The following is a 17997-nucleotide window of genomic DNA, read 5'->3' as shown; positions in this document are numbered from 1 at the left end:
CGGTTTGCTCTTTACAGATTTGCTTCAGGCTGCAGTTCTAAATTCAGAACGTGGAACAGAATGTCTTTGAGGGGAGTTTTCACCCTGCTGCTTTAGCCCAAGCATCCTGCATCTTTGGCCTGCCTCTCTCCAACCTATGGCACTGTGCCAGTTTCTGAAGAACACATGCTAAGGTTAAAGGTTTCTGTCAGATCAGCTCCACAGCAGATACTGGGATGTCCTGTGCTAAGACATCTCCAGGATTTCTCTTTGCATTACACTGCTTTTTACAAAGTGCCCAGTCGTTGCTGCTGGCTTCATTCCTTTGTATAGTTCCACTGAAAGGAAAATGGGAGGAAGAAAGGATTATTTCCACAATAAAGGAACGGATGAACACTAAAATAAGATATAATAATATTAGAGAAAAGGTTTCCTCCTACAAGGGTTGGATATTAATTGAATCAAATCGAAATTCGGTCAAAGCAGTGGAATTTTGAAAATGAATCACCACTTCACACACTTATTTAGTCTTTGAAATGTACTTTATTTGAAGCACTTCCTAGGATGCTGTGGAATCAAAATGAGCAATGTTCCATGAGTAGCCTCTGAAAAAACAGCGGAAAGAATGATCTGTTTTCTATGGAGATGTGTTTCCAGATTGATTAACTCTTGTGTCTAAGAAAATCCCAGCTCTGTTTGAAATTCTTTCTGCTGCTTTTGGCATCTATAAAAGTGGATTCACTTCTGCTTTGTAAGGAGTGAATGCATGGTGTCACTGTCTTAAAATTTGAGCACTAATGAGAAACTCTCTTTATTGGCCACCTGTTTGAGCAAACCATTTGGAGACAATTTCTGACTTTGCTTCCAGAGGGTGAGAATTCAATCAAATTTGGTTGAAATAAATGCAAAAGTTAAAGGAAAGTGTGGGGTTATAGGGAAAGAAAGATCTATACCTGGGCTTGCATAAGATTTATTTCCTTAGGAAATTATGCTACATAGACACATAAATCCATGTTTGGCCTGGGTCTTATCAGACAGGTTATTACACTAGATGGAAGCAGACATTAATGCAGTCCAGCAGTAAGTATATTCCTTACCTAAAGAACACGTGGAGGGAACATCTGTATTGATATATGAGCATATGTGGAATAATGCAGTTGGTAAACACTGAAGTTACTTACTTTCCCTTTTGTGTCCCACCTTTGCAGAGTGTTTGGTGCTGCTATACTGCTGACATCCTCCCTCAACATGCTAATACCCTCTGCAGCCAGGGTGCACTACGGATGTGTCATCTTCGTTAGGATCTTGCAGGGCCTTGTAGAGGTATGGAAAAATTATAAAATAACCAGTAAATGTGATAGGTGGTTGTTAGCACCTAACAACTAGCAATCGTAGCTTCAGAAGGAAAATAAAAATTGTTCTCAATCTATTACTGATTTTGAGCGTAAAAGATTTCAAGATGTGAATTACAGCCATCTGATTTTCCTTCAGCTATAAAAGTACACAGCAATGTTTTCTCTGGCTAAGAAGCCACTGGGATATGTATTTAGCACTGAAGTTTCACTAAACCCTTATCCTGCATAAGGCTTATATTGGTGTAATTCCCAGCAGCTAGTTGCTGGCCAGCCTCACAGAATAAATATATAATAAAAAACTAAGGTTCTATCATAAGTCCTGACCATGCTTTTATTGGAATGAATGAGAGATTTACTGTAATTTAAAGGAGAAAAAAAAGTAGCCTTTCTTTCTTTCTCTTTCTTTCTTCCTTTCTTCTTTCTTTCTTTCTTTCTTTCTTTTTCTTTCTTTCTTTCTCTCTTTCCTTCTTTCTTTCTTTCTTTTTCTTTCTTTCTTTCTCTCTTTCTTTCTCTCTCTCTTTCTTTTTTCTTTTTCTTTCTTTCTTTCTTTCTTTCTTTCTTTCTTTCTTTCTTTCTTTCTTTCTTTCTTTCTTTCTTTCTTTCTTTCTTTCTTTCTTTCTTTCTTTCTCTCTCTTTCTTTCTTTCTCTCTTTCTCTCTTTCTTTCTTTCTTTCTTTCCTGGATAAGATACTGAAATGAGCATGAAACTGGTTACAGGATCTTCTTCCAAAACAGAAGGTGTTTTATAACCTTCTACATATTGCAGCTGATCAGCTCAACATTTATGATACCCTCGATATTTGCAAATAGTTATTAAATTTTTTCTATTTTTGCATAGGAAACGAAATACCAGATTAAGAGAAAAGTGACTCATATATATATATATATATATATATATATATATAACTATGCGTACATCATAATTCTTAATCAGGAATTTCATAGGTAATTATTGTACATTTTATAATACATTTTCCAAAATTTCAGCACCACAGATTTAGCTTTTCTATTGTTGGTTAAAGGCTGATTTTGAAGAGAGACCTAAAAAGGTAGCTGGTTTAAAATCAAGTCAAATAATATCATTCATTGATTTTCTTTACATGCTCAAGAAGGTTCATTAAAGACAAAGAGATAGAAAAACTTCTCTCTTAAAATTACATTTCTAAGCTCTTATTTTCTAGTTTTAAAGCAGTGGAACTTTTAATCTGTACTTCCTAAATTATATTTTAAATGTTTGATAAAAAAAGTGAGGGTTGGAGAAATCAACCCAGCACTTGAAAGACTCCAGAGTGTGTGTGTTTTCATCTTTTCTTTGGCTTTGGTTCTTGTGCACTAATATTCTTTCTCTTTAATTATTTGCACTTCTGTCCTGGAAGGGGGAGGGGGAGCAAAAGGAAACATGTTTTATGTCTGTTCCATAACAGATGATTTGGAGTGATATACAAAACTCATCTCAGCTGGAATAGATGCTGAAGTTTTTTCTGTGGCTGTGCTCAGACTTTGCTATAGAAATGCAAAGCATTCTCATCTTGTTTATAGTAATTAAAAATTAAAACTCGTAAAAGGCAATTAACTTGTCAGCATCAGCTAACTTGTGGCACCCCCATTCCCCAGGGGGTCACCTACCCTGCCTGCCACGGCATCTGGAGCAAGTGGGCCCCCCCATTAGAAAGAAGTAGGTTAGCAACCACCTCCTTTTGTGGTAAGTAACTTTGGCACCTTTGTCTTCCTTTCATTTGTCGTGTTACAAGTGTTTTGAAACTGAATTTTTCTCCCCCTTTCACCCCCACGTGTCTTGTTTTGTAGGTTCCTACGCAGGAGCTGTCATTGCAATGCCTTTGGCTGGGATTCTAGTGCAATACACGGGCTGGTCTTCTGTGTTCTATGTGTATGGTAGGCATTTCTGCTCCTTTCACTCCACTGTGGTATGACCTTACTCTGCCCTTTCTAAAAATGTCAAAGCTACTGTTAAGAGGCCAAAAAAACCCAGGCAAGTGGGACTGTAAATCTAAAAATACAGATTTTTTAACAATGAAAGAACAGAACAAGGAAAGAACAGAATTTAAAGGAAAGAATAAGTAGGAAAGTAACATTCTCAGTAAGAAGACAAGCTAGTGCATAGCGAAACCTTCATCACTTTTAGCACAAGCAGTGCAAACTGCTATGCAGATCTATAGGATCTCTGCTCACAGTAACGTTGCCCTTACATTTATAAAACTGCAAATTTAGAGCACCTGCCCTGAATAAGTTGTCCTGATTTTTATCTGAAGACCTGCAAAACTTTATTCACACTAGTTGTGCCACATTATCTTACACTGATGGAAAAGTATATCCACATTGATGTGGATTAGGGGGAAACCTTAGAGAAATTTGATAAACTACTCAGGAAGTGCATTGTTATGACAAAAAAAAATGCCCCATTTTGCAGGTAAAAGATTTAGTGTAGTAGTCAAACAACAGTGGCTTAAAGCAGAATGGAACTTCACTTGCAGTTTGGTGAAATGAAATGGGAGCTGTTTCATTGCATTGCATTGTACAAATTGATGTTAAGATCAGTGAATATTCACTTACAGTGAAAGCATTCTGTAAATGAAGCAAAGACTACTTCATTGTGCTCCAGCTCTGCATGTATTTTGCACAAATATTATTTACAGAATCCAACTTTCTGTTGGAGAGTTATCTCTACTGAGATAACTCAGTAAAGAAGCACTAACAACAATTGCCATTTAAATTTGTTATAATTCTTCACAGATTTTTTTTTTCCTTGTTTGCTGCTTTACTGTGCATTTCTTTTTAAAGTCTTTCTTTCCATTCCAAAGGGAGCTTTGGTATAGTCTGGTACATGTTTTGGCTTTTGGTTTCATATGAGAGTCCTGCAAAGCATCCTACGATCACAGATGAAGAAAGGAGATACATAGAAGAAAGCATTGGAGAGAGTGCCAACCTCCTAGGTGCAATGGAAGTAAGAATATTACTCACACACTGGTTTTCCTATGAGATAGTAAGAAAAACAAACGTCTCCCCTCACCACCCAAATGAAGACAACAACAAAAAAATCAAACACCCTCCTATAAGACACAAAAGCACATTTCGAATAATTGCATTTTTTTGGGGGGTGGGAAGATCTGAAATCTGCTGGTGGACTTCTGAGTAGATAATGTTTTTGCACTAAGAGAACACAGGTTCCATCTCCTAGCAGGTGACTCATGGAATTTAGGCCTCTTTTTCTACTCCAAAGTATAAAAAAGAGATACAACCACATTTGAAATTGCAACTTCATTTAGACTTTTATAGTATCTTGAGTTCAGACAGTTAGTTTCCTTCCTGTACAGTAATTTCTGGAAGGGTTTTCCTCTTCCTAAAAGTAAACTGGAGGAAAAGCACTACTGAGTGTCTTTTAAGGTCCCCAGAACATGAGAAAATACAAATCATGACTACTCTGTGTTTTGTTTGCCAGAAAGACTGCGAGTTGCAACAGAGTGTGCTGGGAGACCCTTAAGAACATTCCCCATTATTGTGATAATATTGCTGCACACATGTTATCAAGCCTCTCGTAATCTTAGTTCTGTACTGTTTTAGTTCTCAAAAACTGCTAAAATTCTGAGAATTTTCCAGCCACTTAATACTCCTATCATGTTAAATAAGAATTTTCTTATTTCTGTAACTGCTGAAAAGCCTTAGTGTTTACTCACTCAAGAAAATTAAAAAAAAATTTTAAGCCTCACTTCATCTGCTCCAATTTTTACACTATCCATTCCCAGTAAACCCTCACTACCACTCTTCATTATTTTTTCTATTTGGTCAGATTGACTGAACTCGGGGATATATCATTTTTGTCTTAGTAAAAAAACTTTGTTCCAGATTAAATAAGGAACTGAAAATATTACAAAGTAATTTCTTTGATAGCTGACAGTTTTAGGTGCTCTTGAGGGACTGTCTGAGCTGATATTCAATAACATTCAGTAGCATTCATGGTTTTGAAAATCTGATGTGAAATGAGCTACTTCAAAGGATGTCCATACAATTCTAATTTGGGCTGTATAATTTCTGTCTATTTTTCATTGTTGCTTTTTAATTAAACCTTGTTTTGGAAGCTATGATCTCGTATCAATAATTCATTTGCTTCTAAAATATTTAATCCAAAATTTTCCCCACAGCATCAAGTTAGATTTGCTGGCTGGCTTCTCATTATTTAAGTCCCACTTAATCCTTAGCTCTGACTTAGGTGCAGTTTAATAGATGTACAAGGTGTTGCATATACCCATCCATGGGCTGTTTTTCTTTGAAGAAAAGCCATTATTCAAATCAATAGTAATCTAAATTCAGCGTGAAGTGATATTCAAGCATTTATCTGGGTCTGGATCCTGTATTTGCATCAACACAGATGGGCAGAGCCCTGAACTCCTGGAGAGGTGCTGGGACTCAGCAGGATTGTACTTCTGCCCATCTGTCTTTTTTTTTTTTTTTTGGTCATTATGCAATTCATTTTAAAAATACAATAAAACAAACAAAAAAAATATATTGAGCAAGCAGTTTCAGCTGAGGCTTTAAAAAAAAATTACTTAGAATACTGGAATTAGAATTTAAATGCTAAAGTACATGCTTATAAAACATCAGGATGAAATTGTATAGTTACAGTGTAAAATCTTAGTTCTGTACTGTTGCCTTAGACAGAGCAACACTGTCTTTTGAAGACATATTACTACTGTTTTGGGCTTAGTATGTTCATGTTTACATGACTGAGATAATAACATTTGTACATGAGGGTTGTGATAAAGTTGAATATCACTGAGTTTCTCTGCCTGTGCATTCTGTAGTAATTTTTACTTATGTTTTTAAGTATAAAAACTTCATTTACCCTTTGTGGTAAATGAAGTCATTGGAATTCAGAGACATAAAGCTGTGCTTATGTGCACTTGTTGGAGTGTAGGTAAAACAAGGGTAAGAAAGGGGAAGATGGGCAGCTGGTAATGATCAACATGGTAACTGGATCCCCCTTTCTATGTTTCAGAAATACAAAACTCCATGGAGAAAATTTTTTACATCTATGCCAGTCTATGCAATAATAGTTGCAAACTTCTGTAGAAGCTGGACTTTTTATTTGCTGCTCATTAGTCAGCCTGCTTACTTTGAGGAAGTGTTTGGATTTGAAATAAGCAAGGTATGTAAAAAAAAACATAAAGCTTTTATCTTAACTGAGTAAATACCAGAGCTGTACCTGTGGATTTTATTAGGAGGAGAAAAGAAAAGTGTTCTGCATCTTTATCATGGATTTAAGTCTTAAATCTTATTCTTCCCAGTTCCTGTTTCCTCGACCAGCACAAATAAGAGAAGTAACAACAAGGACAAAGGATGGGATAGGGGAAGGTGGAGGCAGGATGAGATTTAGTGATGATCCATTTGGGGCTACATTGTGAGTTAAGTGCTCAAACCCAGACCATGCTTAATTAGACAGGTATTAGAAAGGTATCTAGAGACCCTTTGCACTTCCATCCCTGGTGCCCCAAGGGTTGCAGAGTCCCATTGAAGTCGTGAAACTAAAGAAAGCACTGACAAGTGTTTTTTTTTCTTGCACTTTAAAAAACAGGGCCATCTAATTCTAGGAAGGACAGCACAATTTATCACTTTTCTATATCTCCCTTTAATGTGGTGAGAACTGCTCCCCCTTTTTCACTTGGGAAGCAGAAGAGACAGTGAAAAAGATATGAGATACAGGGATGATCAAAGGTCCCACGTGATTGATATGAAGTTTGGCTCATCAATCAAGGCTAGGCTTTGCAAATGAAGATCTGGGGAGGTAAATATAAATACATGCAAACAAGCCTTCAGCATGTACAGTAAGCTTTCCACTAACACAGATTTCCTGCTTGTGAAAGTGCTGAGGGCTTGTGCCTTTGAGAGAACTGTATTCTTTTGATTTAGTTCCATGAGGTTCAAGTGACAGTGAGAAGAGTGTCTTCTGAAGTGTTGCCATATTATGGAATATTGTCAAAATCACACAATGCCATCCTGCACTTAAAGATGGGCTTCCCTTTTCAGCTGGAGTCACTTTAGAAAGCTTTGCTGTGCTTGAAACATCATCTGTCCTGCATGCAATAAGAATGGCACTGTTCTATAGAATTAATTCGATCATTTTGTTCCAAAAGATTTTTCTTGGAGTGGATTCAAAGTTGAAGCTTTGTAAACAATGAGGGTAAAGTCAGTTTTCTGACATCTGCAGTGGATATGGATGCTCATAACTGAATAGTTATAATTTAGTCAGCAACACCTCAGTAATTGTAGTACCACAGTTTCTTCATAGTTAATATCTGGCTTATTCAGAGAAGCACTTATTCAGATGAAGGAAGCTCCCACACATATATATATGTATGCCATATATATGAACTGCAGTGAAATACACAATTTCACAACTTTAATTGAAGAGTAGAGAAAACTTGTTTCCTTTTTGTTCTGGTGGAGTCTGTCTGCTCTGCACGCTGGTGCAGCTCAAGTGAGGTGTCAGGCCAGCTGATGCACTGTTCAGACAGGAATCATGCAAACCCCCCTGTGCTGAAGCACTCTTACAGGTGTACACAATGAATTCCCTATAAATCTGTTATTATATGTTGGACCAGCCACCACAAAATTACTAGGTCTCATTTTGCTAGTATGTATAGCACTTTGAAAATCAACAGTGGATATTTAGTGTTTTGTCTTTCACTACGTACAGAGTTTTTCAGATAGACCTTTTACCCATGTGAACTTTGGAGCTTGAGGAATGGTCACAAATCAAGGGCAAAAGTCAACTGTGCATGTGACTTTGATCCATAAGGAATCTGTCTAAGCATGTGAGGTTTGCTGCAAAACTGGGCTGAACACCAGCAGAAATGCAGCAATTCAGTTTAACATGTTTGATCATAAATTTTCTGAAATGAAAGGACAGAGGAACTATAAGTGAGGGAGAGAAAAGGCTTTAGCTTAAATATAAACTGTGTAAACAATCTATAAACAAGAAGTGTCATGTCATCAGACATTCTTAAAATCATTTCAGGTCACTGGTGTTGTTCAGTTGATAAACCAAATTAAAACATTTTTTAGCACATAGCCTGACATTAAAAAAATAGTAAATAATTAATTAGTTGCTGAATGCTTCAGGAAATGAAGAATCAACGTTTTCTTATGGTTTATACTTTGCTAATTCTAATTATTATTTTAGGTGGGTATCTTATCTGCTGTGCCACATTTAGTGATGACAATTATTGTTCCTATTGGGGGACAAATTGCAGACTTTTTAAGAACCAGGCAGATTCTTTCAACCACTAATGTGAGAAAGATAATGAACTGTGGAGGTGAGTCTTCCTATTTTATTTAAAAGTTGTACAGATTTGATGCCCATGTTGTGTTCTGCACAGAACAAACAAACTGCACAGTTTTACGTACTTAGGAAGCAATACTTTCTGCATTATTTTATGTAGGGCAGATGCTGTTACTAAACAAAGGAAAACATAGTTGTTCTCATTCCCAGTTTCAATATAATTATTTGGTAGTGGAAAGAGCATTTAGGTTGTCAAAGAAACAGATGAGCTTTGGGAGGGTAATTTGCCTACCCTTAGCTATTTACTCAGTCTTAGCTCCTCATCTAAACGTCCTCTGCACTAAAACAGCCCAGTCTACCTGAAGCTACATCCCTGACTTCTGAGGTGTTGAAGCCACATGAGCTGTATCCTTGCTGTGACAAGGGCTGGAAAATTCATAAGCAGGTTCAGTGTATATTCCCGTGAGAGGTGGCTGGAATGACCTAACCACATCACAAGTATTTATTTTCATTTCAAAACTGACAGGAAGTAACAATAAATTAGCATACAAAGAGTAAGATAAGGATTATTTGAGATAGGAAGAACACGTTTTTAGGGATGGAAGAAATACCTGATTCTTTTCTACTCTGAGGTAACATTTTGTTTGTATTCCTGAGAAATATCACCATATCCTAAGGCCTTCAGTATTTGAGAGGGAATTAAATCTGATGCCTGTGTTTATTTATTATTTCCCCAGGTTTTGGTATGGAAGCAACTCTTCTTCTTGTGGTGGGATATTCACACAGCAAAGGAGTGGCTATTTCATTCTTAGTTCTTGCTGTAGGTTTTAGTGGATTTGCCATTTCTGGTAAGATTTTATTACTGTTATTACTAAATTATTTTATCCTAAGAGATAGAACCTCTTTGTTTTTATTGATGGATAGTGATTAAAAAGCCCCCTTGCTTTGGAATTCTCAAAGGATATTATTTGTGGTCCCTACAAAAGAAAGTACATTCAGTATTACATCTTTTACATTAGATTATTTCTGTACAAATACTTCAGTCTTTTTCATATTCATTGCAGCAAATTAGACTTTCTTCTCATTAAGATGCTAATGTGTGCTATAGATTTTTCTTGAAATCAAATATAGAAGACAAATGGACTGGTATTACACAGTGATACCTGAATTTACACATCTTTGTTTAAATATGGGTCTTTCACCATTTTTTCCATTGTATATTGGTTAATACCTCGTTAGTTTTGTATTATTTTATTAATTTGGGGCCTAAGTACTGGATTTTTTTTCTGAATTAAAATTCAGCTGTTTCCCTTTCCTGCTGATTCATCATCCCTTTGCCTTTGCCTTTCCCAAACACTAGTCACCTGACCTTCCATTGTTTTCCCACTGTGATCTTTGTATCCTCTCCCATGCTGGTTCCTTATGTCTCAAATGGGCTCTCTTTCATTTTGTGCCAAACATCTAAACTCTCCTTAATCAAATCTGTCCTTAATCCCACGTATTCTTCAAGGTATCATTCCTGTTTTTCACACCTTGGGAAGCATGTTTCACTTTTTCTCCAAGTTGTCCATATCATTCTGCCTACCTTTTCCCTTTTCCCTTTCTGAATCCAAAGGTTTGTTTTCTGTTTTCACTTGCTTTGGTGCTTATTTTGGGAACAATTAGTTCTGTCTCTTTAGCTTATTTAAAAAGTTACCTGCCTATGTTTCCAATAGAATTATGCTGCTGGAGATGAAAGAGAACAAACAAACATTTATAAAAATTAATTAATAATTCAGTTGTAGATACTGTCTTTTTACTCCATGCATTTTACCACTGAAGAACGGAAGGGAACTCCCTTCTGCTGGTCTGTGTGACTCTACAGGAATATTTAAGTATTATAAGTCTTCTAAAGAAAAAGGAATGCAACTAAGCAGCCCAAATATGTCACAGTAAAATTGTGAAGTGACAGCACTACTTTCCACAACTGAAGTAATGCTCTGCTCTTGGTGTGAATGTTCACTGACCTTTCTATTGCAGGATTCAATGTCAACCATTTAGACATTGCCCCAAGGTATGCCAGCATCTTAATGGGGATTTCTAATGGAGTCGGGACCTTGTCTGGAATGGTTTGCCCTATAATTGTTGGAGCAATGACAAAGAACAAGGTAAATGGAAATACAGTTTTCAAATCTTCCAGCTTAATACCATTGCTTTCAAGAAAAAGACCTTTCTATAATTCAGCTTGCCAGGATATCCATATTAGAGGCTGGGACTTGCATCCAGGGATGCAAATTTGAAGCATGCAGGTCGATGCTTTTGTGAAGTAATGAATTTTTCTAAGAAAGGCGGATATAAATAATTGGAATCCGGACACTCAAATGCTTTAGCTGTGCTGACTAGCACAGTCTCCATCCCTAATTTAAATCTTTTGACTCAGAAGAGTTAGATAGATCTATGTGCTGACCTAATGGAGCTAATCTCCTCTTTACAGACACGTGAAGAATGGCAGTATGTCTTCCTCATCGCTGCTTTGGTTCATTATGGAGGTGTAATCTTCTATGGCATATTTGCTTCGGGAGAGAAACAACCCTGGGCAGACCCTGAACAGACAAGTGAGGAGAAATGTGGCTTTATTCATGAAGATGAACTCGCTGAAGAGACAGGGGACATTACCCAGAATTATGTAAATTATGGTACCACCAAGTCTTATGGTGCTACAACCCAAGTCAACGGTGGCTGGCCTAATGGTTGGGAGAAGAAGGAGGAATTTGTACAAGAGGAAGTACAAGACTCATACAACTACAAGGAAGGAGATTATTCATAACAAACCTAAATATTTGGTATATTTTGTAGTGTTTGTGATTAAATTCATTGTGATTGTTTGCACACGGAAATAAAATGTGGTATAAACATGTAAACACATATCAAACAGGAAGGTCTTACTGTAAAAAAAGTACATCAAAGTGCAATCTGTATGAGTTGTGACATGTTATCACTTTCATTAGGTTATATTTGTTCTATAAACATTAGAGTTTTAAGGGTTTACTGGTCAAAACTATAGAGGCAATTAGATACTTACAGTATACAAGAGCTAAAACTCATAACTAAAGATTAAAGCACAACTAAGCAACCAAGTTGGCACATCTAATGCTCTTTTAGCAAGCCAAAATTACTTGACCATTAAAAATGCACTTATATATTTGTTACACTGTATTGAAAGAGATTGTGTTAAAGACACACATTTACTCAGTGCAATGTAGGAATTGTGTGTTTAGCCTAGGACAAGAGCTTTCTCAGAGAAGAAGGGTTGAGTCCTAGGCATTTACAAGGATTGATCCAGTTCCCTTCATGGTGATTGTATCAAGCCTAAAGAACAAATAGGGCATATTGTATGTTTATCGTGATTACATGCTGCAGGCTGCTCCGTGATGAATAAAGGAATTATTTAGGAGTTTTATACTGAATGTTTGGGCACAAATTCTTATTTCTGTTGTTTACAGAACCTTGTGAAATTATAGATATTGTCATGTTCTTCCCTGCATTTATCAACTAATATAAAAACAATATATAATATTAAGCCTGACTTTTCAGGCAGACCGTCAAATCCCTCTATCAAAAAACAAGCTTTATGATTCTATTCTTTGCAGTATATTCCAAATTTGTACTGGTGTCTTTAGAGAGAGAAAAAAAAATCAATATAACATAGAAAAAAATATAGTCTTTTACAAAATTCCAAAGAGAAATTTACTATGAGCAAGTAGCCCTATGGATGCATTTGTTTTGCAGAATATTTTGAAGCCAATAGAAGAAACAGAGAATAATTTAACCCTTATCCTTCCCTTAATAGCTTTCATATTTTTACACATCGTGCCACAGTTGTATACATAGATATAAGTTTATTGAAGATACTGTAATTATAGAAAATGTTGTTATTTTAGAAATCCCTGAAATAAAAGATGTATTTGTCTTTCGATTAAACCTAATAATAATGGACACTGAATATGAGTAACCTATAAACTCACAATAAACCAAAGTGGTAAATAACTAGTGTTGGGTTGAAAGAAGCCAACAAGCATCATGCTTGTCTTTTTATCATAACTCAACAGTGACTGCAACATTAGTGTACCAAGCAATAAGTGCAATGCATTATGAAGTGCATAATCTTCTAGACTATATATTAACCTTCATTTAGCTTGTTGTATATATTTGGGGTTGTTGGGATCGAACCAAACTGAACCAACTGAAGTTAGCAACACCAGACCACTTCTTAATACTCTAAAATGACAACAATGATCCATTTCTTAATTCAATCAAATGGTTATTATTGTATGTAATAATCCATTCTGGATTCTTGGTCTGTTCATTGTATTGTGCTAGTGATTGGAAACCCTGCTACCGCAATATACAACTTGAGGATTGTTTCTTCTCCTTTTTTTTTTTTTTTAAATGCAAACCATACCTTGACCTTAAGAAAAAAAAAAAAAGTATTTTGCTTTGTGCCTCAAAGTGATGTAAAACGTGACCATAGCTTTTGCTGTGTTTAATGAAAAAGATGTGGACTGTGTCACTTTCGTTGCTGCAAAAAGTGTTAATAAAATGCTCTATTTATCCTTTTATATAAAAAGGACCACCATGGTTTCCTGTAGTTTTTAAGTGCGTTTTAATACAGATGCTCAAAGTGATAGTCACTGCAGAACAAATTCTGCTATCAGATTCTATCAAATACCAAATTCTGCTTGTTCCTCCTCTTGTGAGGAAGGCTTGGCCTAGGTGTGGAAGAGTAAGGAGCAAGGGGATCAGTGTGACAGACAATGCAATGAAACTGGGAAAGACGGACTAATCTGTGTTAGCTAAAGAGCTGGCATGGAGCAGCACTCTCTAAAGAAAAAGAAAACCAGCACAGACCACTGCCCTTGGAATTTTTCTCTTTCTTGATCGTGCAACAAGACTCCTTAACTGAAAAGTGTTACTTTCCATCCATTTTTAGATAAAGCCTGCAGCACTCAGTGACTAAGAAATCCCGTAGCAAAAGGAAGTATTTTTCTACTAAAACTTCTACTTTTCAATGATTTTCTTTCGCCAAGTAGAACAATGTAAAAACACCAAACTGAAGAGAAGGCTTCAAAACTCCAGCCAAAGCCAGGCCCAGTGTTTTTCCCCCGTAGGCTGATTATCAGGAGATGCTGAGTCAGTTAACAGGCAAAGTTACTGCTAATTCTTTTGCTGGGCTGGTGTCATGTTGCCATGGAGATTGCTGAAAGATTCAAAAGTGGGATAAATAGGGGCTGTAAAATTACTCCTGTATTTATTGGGGCGAGTGGACAGCTCAGAAAATGCAAACTAAATTAAAATCCATTCATCTTAATTTTCAGTCTAATCTTAGAGTCTTGGAATTAATTAATGTTAATTTTAGAATTGTTTCAATAATTTCCTTTCATTAAGTGCAGGTAACTTTTTTTTTCTTATTAGCCTGACACCTTTTAATCACTTAGAACAAAGGAGAGACTTTAACCCAGGCATCAGACACTGCACTGTTCAGCATCTGCCACTCAGTGAGAACTCAACACTTGCCTGTAAATGCTATTTTACTCTAGGAACCTCCACATCCTCTTTTTAACTCTCTGCTTCTGCTTTTACTCTTTTGCTTCCTCTTTCAATGGCAGAGCAGAAGAATCCATTCTTCTGGGAAGGAATAGGAGCCTGATAGGTTTTAAGATTTGTACTTTTTCACCAACTCCTATTCATGTGAAAATACAGCAAGAAATCATCAGGAACATGACTGAGAAAGAAGGAGGGGGAAATGAAAATAATTGGGTTCTTCAAAGACAAGAAGCAACAGCTGGATCTGCTTTAGGGAAAAGGAGAGTTGAGGGGACATGACCCTTCATCTAAACTTCTATATTTCTTCTCAGTAAAGAGGTTTTATGATTCTGCCTTGCTTCTTCAGTTTTATAAAGTAGCATTTCTAAAATATACCTGTTCAACCTCTTCTGAGCCGTACCCTTTCTGCTCAGAGGTTTCTCTTCTGCACTCAGACTCAAAGACTTGCTCTGTGGGTGTGTTGCACTTGTACAGTGCTGTGTTCCCTTTTTGGGACTCTCAGCAGCTCAAATCACCTCTGTCTATCAGACTGTGCTCACAGACACTTGGTGGTTTTGTGCTGTCACCCATTTCTGTCCTGTTCCACTGTCTGGTACTCCCTGCTCACTTGCTACATTGAAAAAAAAAAGGAAGAGAATTGTTATTCACATTTTTATTTATTGGTTACTTATCTTTTCAGTGAAGAACCGTAAGTAAAAGGAAGGAGCTGAATCCAGGCTCCTCTAAAACTGTTAGAAAAGCTTTGCAGTCAGATGAGCTAGAATAATACCTCAGATGTTCACCTTTATGTCCTCAAATGATTCCATATAGACAGGACCAGTCAAATGGTGACAATTTTTAAAATATTTGAATCTCCATCAGTGGGATCCCTTCTGTTAACACATACTCTTTGTTGCAGAGATAAAGCCATCACAGAGTGCTCTTTGCTTTCAGAGGTGATCATGAAATTCAATCGACCAAATTTCATAAAAACACTGTTCTATGGGGAAAAAGAAAGCCTCAAGGTAAAGGCTGAATAAAAGTTACAAAAGAATATCTGCAAATATGAATGAAATTCTATTTCAGCATGAAGCTAGGAATAGGAATGAAGGTGGAAGTCAGAATAAATGTCACAGTTCAAAGCTGTACTGTGAGAAAGATAACATCACAGTCTCAGTTGCTGCCTCTGAAAGATGAAATGTTTTGTTCCTTTCGTGATAAGCTGTGAAAGAATTTCAAGGCTGGTCTCAGTCTAGATTAACTACTTAACAGCAGATTCTTTTGTGCTTATTTGGAAATTGTCTGTGTTTTTTGGTTGAACAATTTTCACTGCACTGGGAGTTTTAAGAGTAAATAATCAAAGGACCTAGAACTAGAGTCAGATATTTTAATTAGATATCTATGTATATCCTCTCTACCCAGCTAGTGTGTCTGATGTCACTATTCTAGCTTTGCTTAGCACCTCCTCACTCAGCTGTAAACCAAAGCACAGCAAAGAATGAAAGGTATTATGTATTTGCTTATGAACCACTACAGAAGTCTGTGTACTTATACTGAGGTCAAGTGCTTAGGCAGCATCTTTCATGTTTGGGAATTAATGTCAAAAAATGATTGTTGGAAAATGCCTCCTTGGTAAGACTTTTAATGTAATAAACATACAGTTCTTGCAATTTTTGTTTTAGATGAAGCCACGTTCTCTCAAACACCATAGGTGAGACATTAGAAAACAATAAAAATTCAGATTCTGAGCAAGAATTCAACCTGTGGAAGGTTCTTATCTGTAGGAAAGTAGGTAGAGAAAAAGTATGAAACACATGTAATGTCAGACATAAAATATATGACTAAGTTAGAAATTACAGGAAATAAAGCATTTTAGGAAATCTAAGGAAAATCTTACAGAAGAGCTGATAAATCTCACTTTTCCATGTAGTGAGGTTTGGATTGGAAGGGACAGTGAGAACAGAAAAACACTTTCAGGCCTTCATTGCCCTGAGCCTCCTGCTCTGGGACCCCCACTTGCACCCCCAACAAAAATGATGCTTGGAAGCAGAAAATGAACTAGATAAGAAAGCATTTAAACAATAAAGTAGTGCATTGTTAAAGTTGGATGGCTGCCTTTTAATTAGAGTTTGTGTTGTATAATCAATTAAATGTGCCAGCCCTGGCTGGATGCCACCAATGGCCCTGACTAAATGAGTCTGTCAGGAAGGCATGATAATTTTCTTCAAGGCAAACATCAGAACAACTAACAAAACTGTTAAGTGCTTTCAGTTTTAATCTGAAGAGTTCCCGTGTCATCTTCTTCTTTGTAAATGTTGCTTTGTGGAATTAAAATTGAATCAAATAAAGAAGACATCAACTTTTTTCCTCAGTTGTGTTTTTCTGTGCAGTTATGTCTGGTCGTAGGGTCAATAAAGCACAAACTGTTTACCCTGCACAGGTGAAGCATCAAATTAAAAGTGGTGTTGGAAAAGATGCTTGTTGGCATGCACAAGTCTCAGAGAGCAAATCACAAGGCAGCACTGCCCATCTAACTCTGCCTTAGGAGTCCTGAAGGTGGTGGTTCACAATGGTTATTTCTTGACTGGAAATGTGATGGGACTGTGATGAAGTGGATTGTCTGTGCTTTATGAGTCAGTATTCTCCATTGCATGAACGTGCAAATCCCAGTTACTATTGACATATACCCTTTAATAACAAAATAATAATAATAATCTCAGCAAAAATCTAAAAAAGGGCTAATTCATATAACATGTTTGTATACATCCTCCAAAAACTTTTCAGCTCATTTTAAAGAGCCTGAAAATGAAATACATTAAAAAATTAATTACATACATTACATGTCATTTTAAAATATGTGTTTCAGGAAACATACTTTTGATTTTTTCCCACATTTCTCAATATAACTCAATCATATTTCCCAATTAAAACCATTTCTCTCTCATTTTTATATAGCAAACACATTCAGCAATGAATGAGACAAATTAAAATCTAAGAAGTCAGAATAACCTCATTGGCTCAATTTCTTCAAAGGACATTTCGTGTGTGTCTGTGTTTTATATGAATAAAAATAAAAGGTTGTTGTTTTTTTTTTAAAGCATTTTCTAGTTCATTTGTTTTCTTGCCTTGGAATATCTTTATTAGCCTAGAAACTTGTTTATACAATGCCAAACCATCATTTACTCTTTGTATCACTGAATGTAAGTACTCCATGTTTTATTTAGAATAAAATCCTTTGGGATTATCTGTGGTTTATTTGTTCTTGTGCATCGATTTGACTTGAGAGGACCCAAAAACTCCTTAGCAGAAAACATACAAGCTGAAATAATTTTTGTGGTATTGAAATACCAGTACTATTTAGCATTTAACAACTGGTACTCTTTTAAGATCTATTCCCTAAGTGATACTTCGATGCACAGACCGTGATGCTTTGGAGAATTGTGTGCTATCCTCGATGAAAACACCCAGTTCTGCTCCCTCTGAGGCAATGTGTTGGGAAGACATTGATGTCACTACAATGAAGACAAACCAAGTTCCTCAAAATTGTCACTGCTGTGTGACAGCCACTCTGCAAGCACTGCAATTCTGCTCTGGAACAGTCCCCACCGGGCAGGACCTTACCCACAGTGCTGCTTCTCACTGGATTTCAGCCTATATCCCCATTTAAAAGGATGGAAGGGCTGAAGCAGAGGGAAGGCCCTTACTGTATTTTCCTCAGACTCAGAGGTCCTGGATTTGTTAGTTCTCTGTCAGAATGAAAGGGACTGCACAGTGAAGCGGGTCAGCCTGGGAGGAGTCCTGGGCCACG

The 17997-nt window shown here is 36.6% G+C and overlaps 1 protein-coding gene across 1 annotated transcript in view; it reads left to right on the top strand.

Moving 5' to 3' along the window:
* SLC17A6 (solute carrier family 17 member 6) overlaps positions 1-13236 on the top strand; it is a 29443-nt gene extending 16207 nt beyond the window's left edge. The window contains exons 4-12 of the mRNA XM_008931748.3: positions 1188-1302; positions 2948-3035; positions 3140-3226; positions 4153-4295; positions 6345-6494; positions 8529-8661; positions 9365-9475; positions 10647-10774; positions 11101-13236. Coding sequence (XP_008929996.1) covers positions 1188-1302; positions 2948-3035; positions 3140-3226; positions 4153-4295; positions 6345-6494; positions 8529-8661; positions 9365-9475; positions 10647-10774; positions 11101-11433 — 1288 coding nt within the window. The 3' untranslated portion in view covers positions 11434-13236. The remainder of the gene's footprint in view (positions 1-1187; positions 1303-2947; positions 3036-3139; positions 3227-4152; positions 4296-6344; positions 6495-8528; positions 8662-9364; positions 9476-10646; positions 10775-11100) is intronic.
* Positions 13237-17997: the final 4761 nt, after the last annotated feature.

The sequence above is a fragment of the Manacus vitellinus genome, unplaced genomic scaffold (genome assembly GCF_001715985.3).
Source record: "Manacus vitellinus isolate BGI_N305 unplaced genomic scaffold, ASM171598v3 scaffold_63_pilon, whole genome shotgun sequence".
Classification (NCBI taxonomy): Eukaryota; Metazoa; Chordata; class Aves; order Passeriformes; family Pipridae; genus Manacus; species Manacus vitellinus.
Note: the sequence above shows the minus strand (reverse complement) of the source record. Positions and strands in the feature narration are given on the sequence as shown.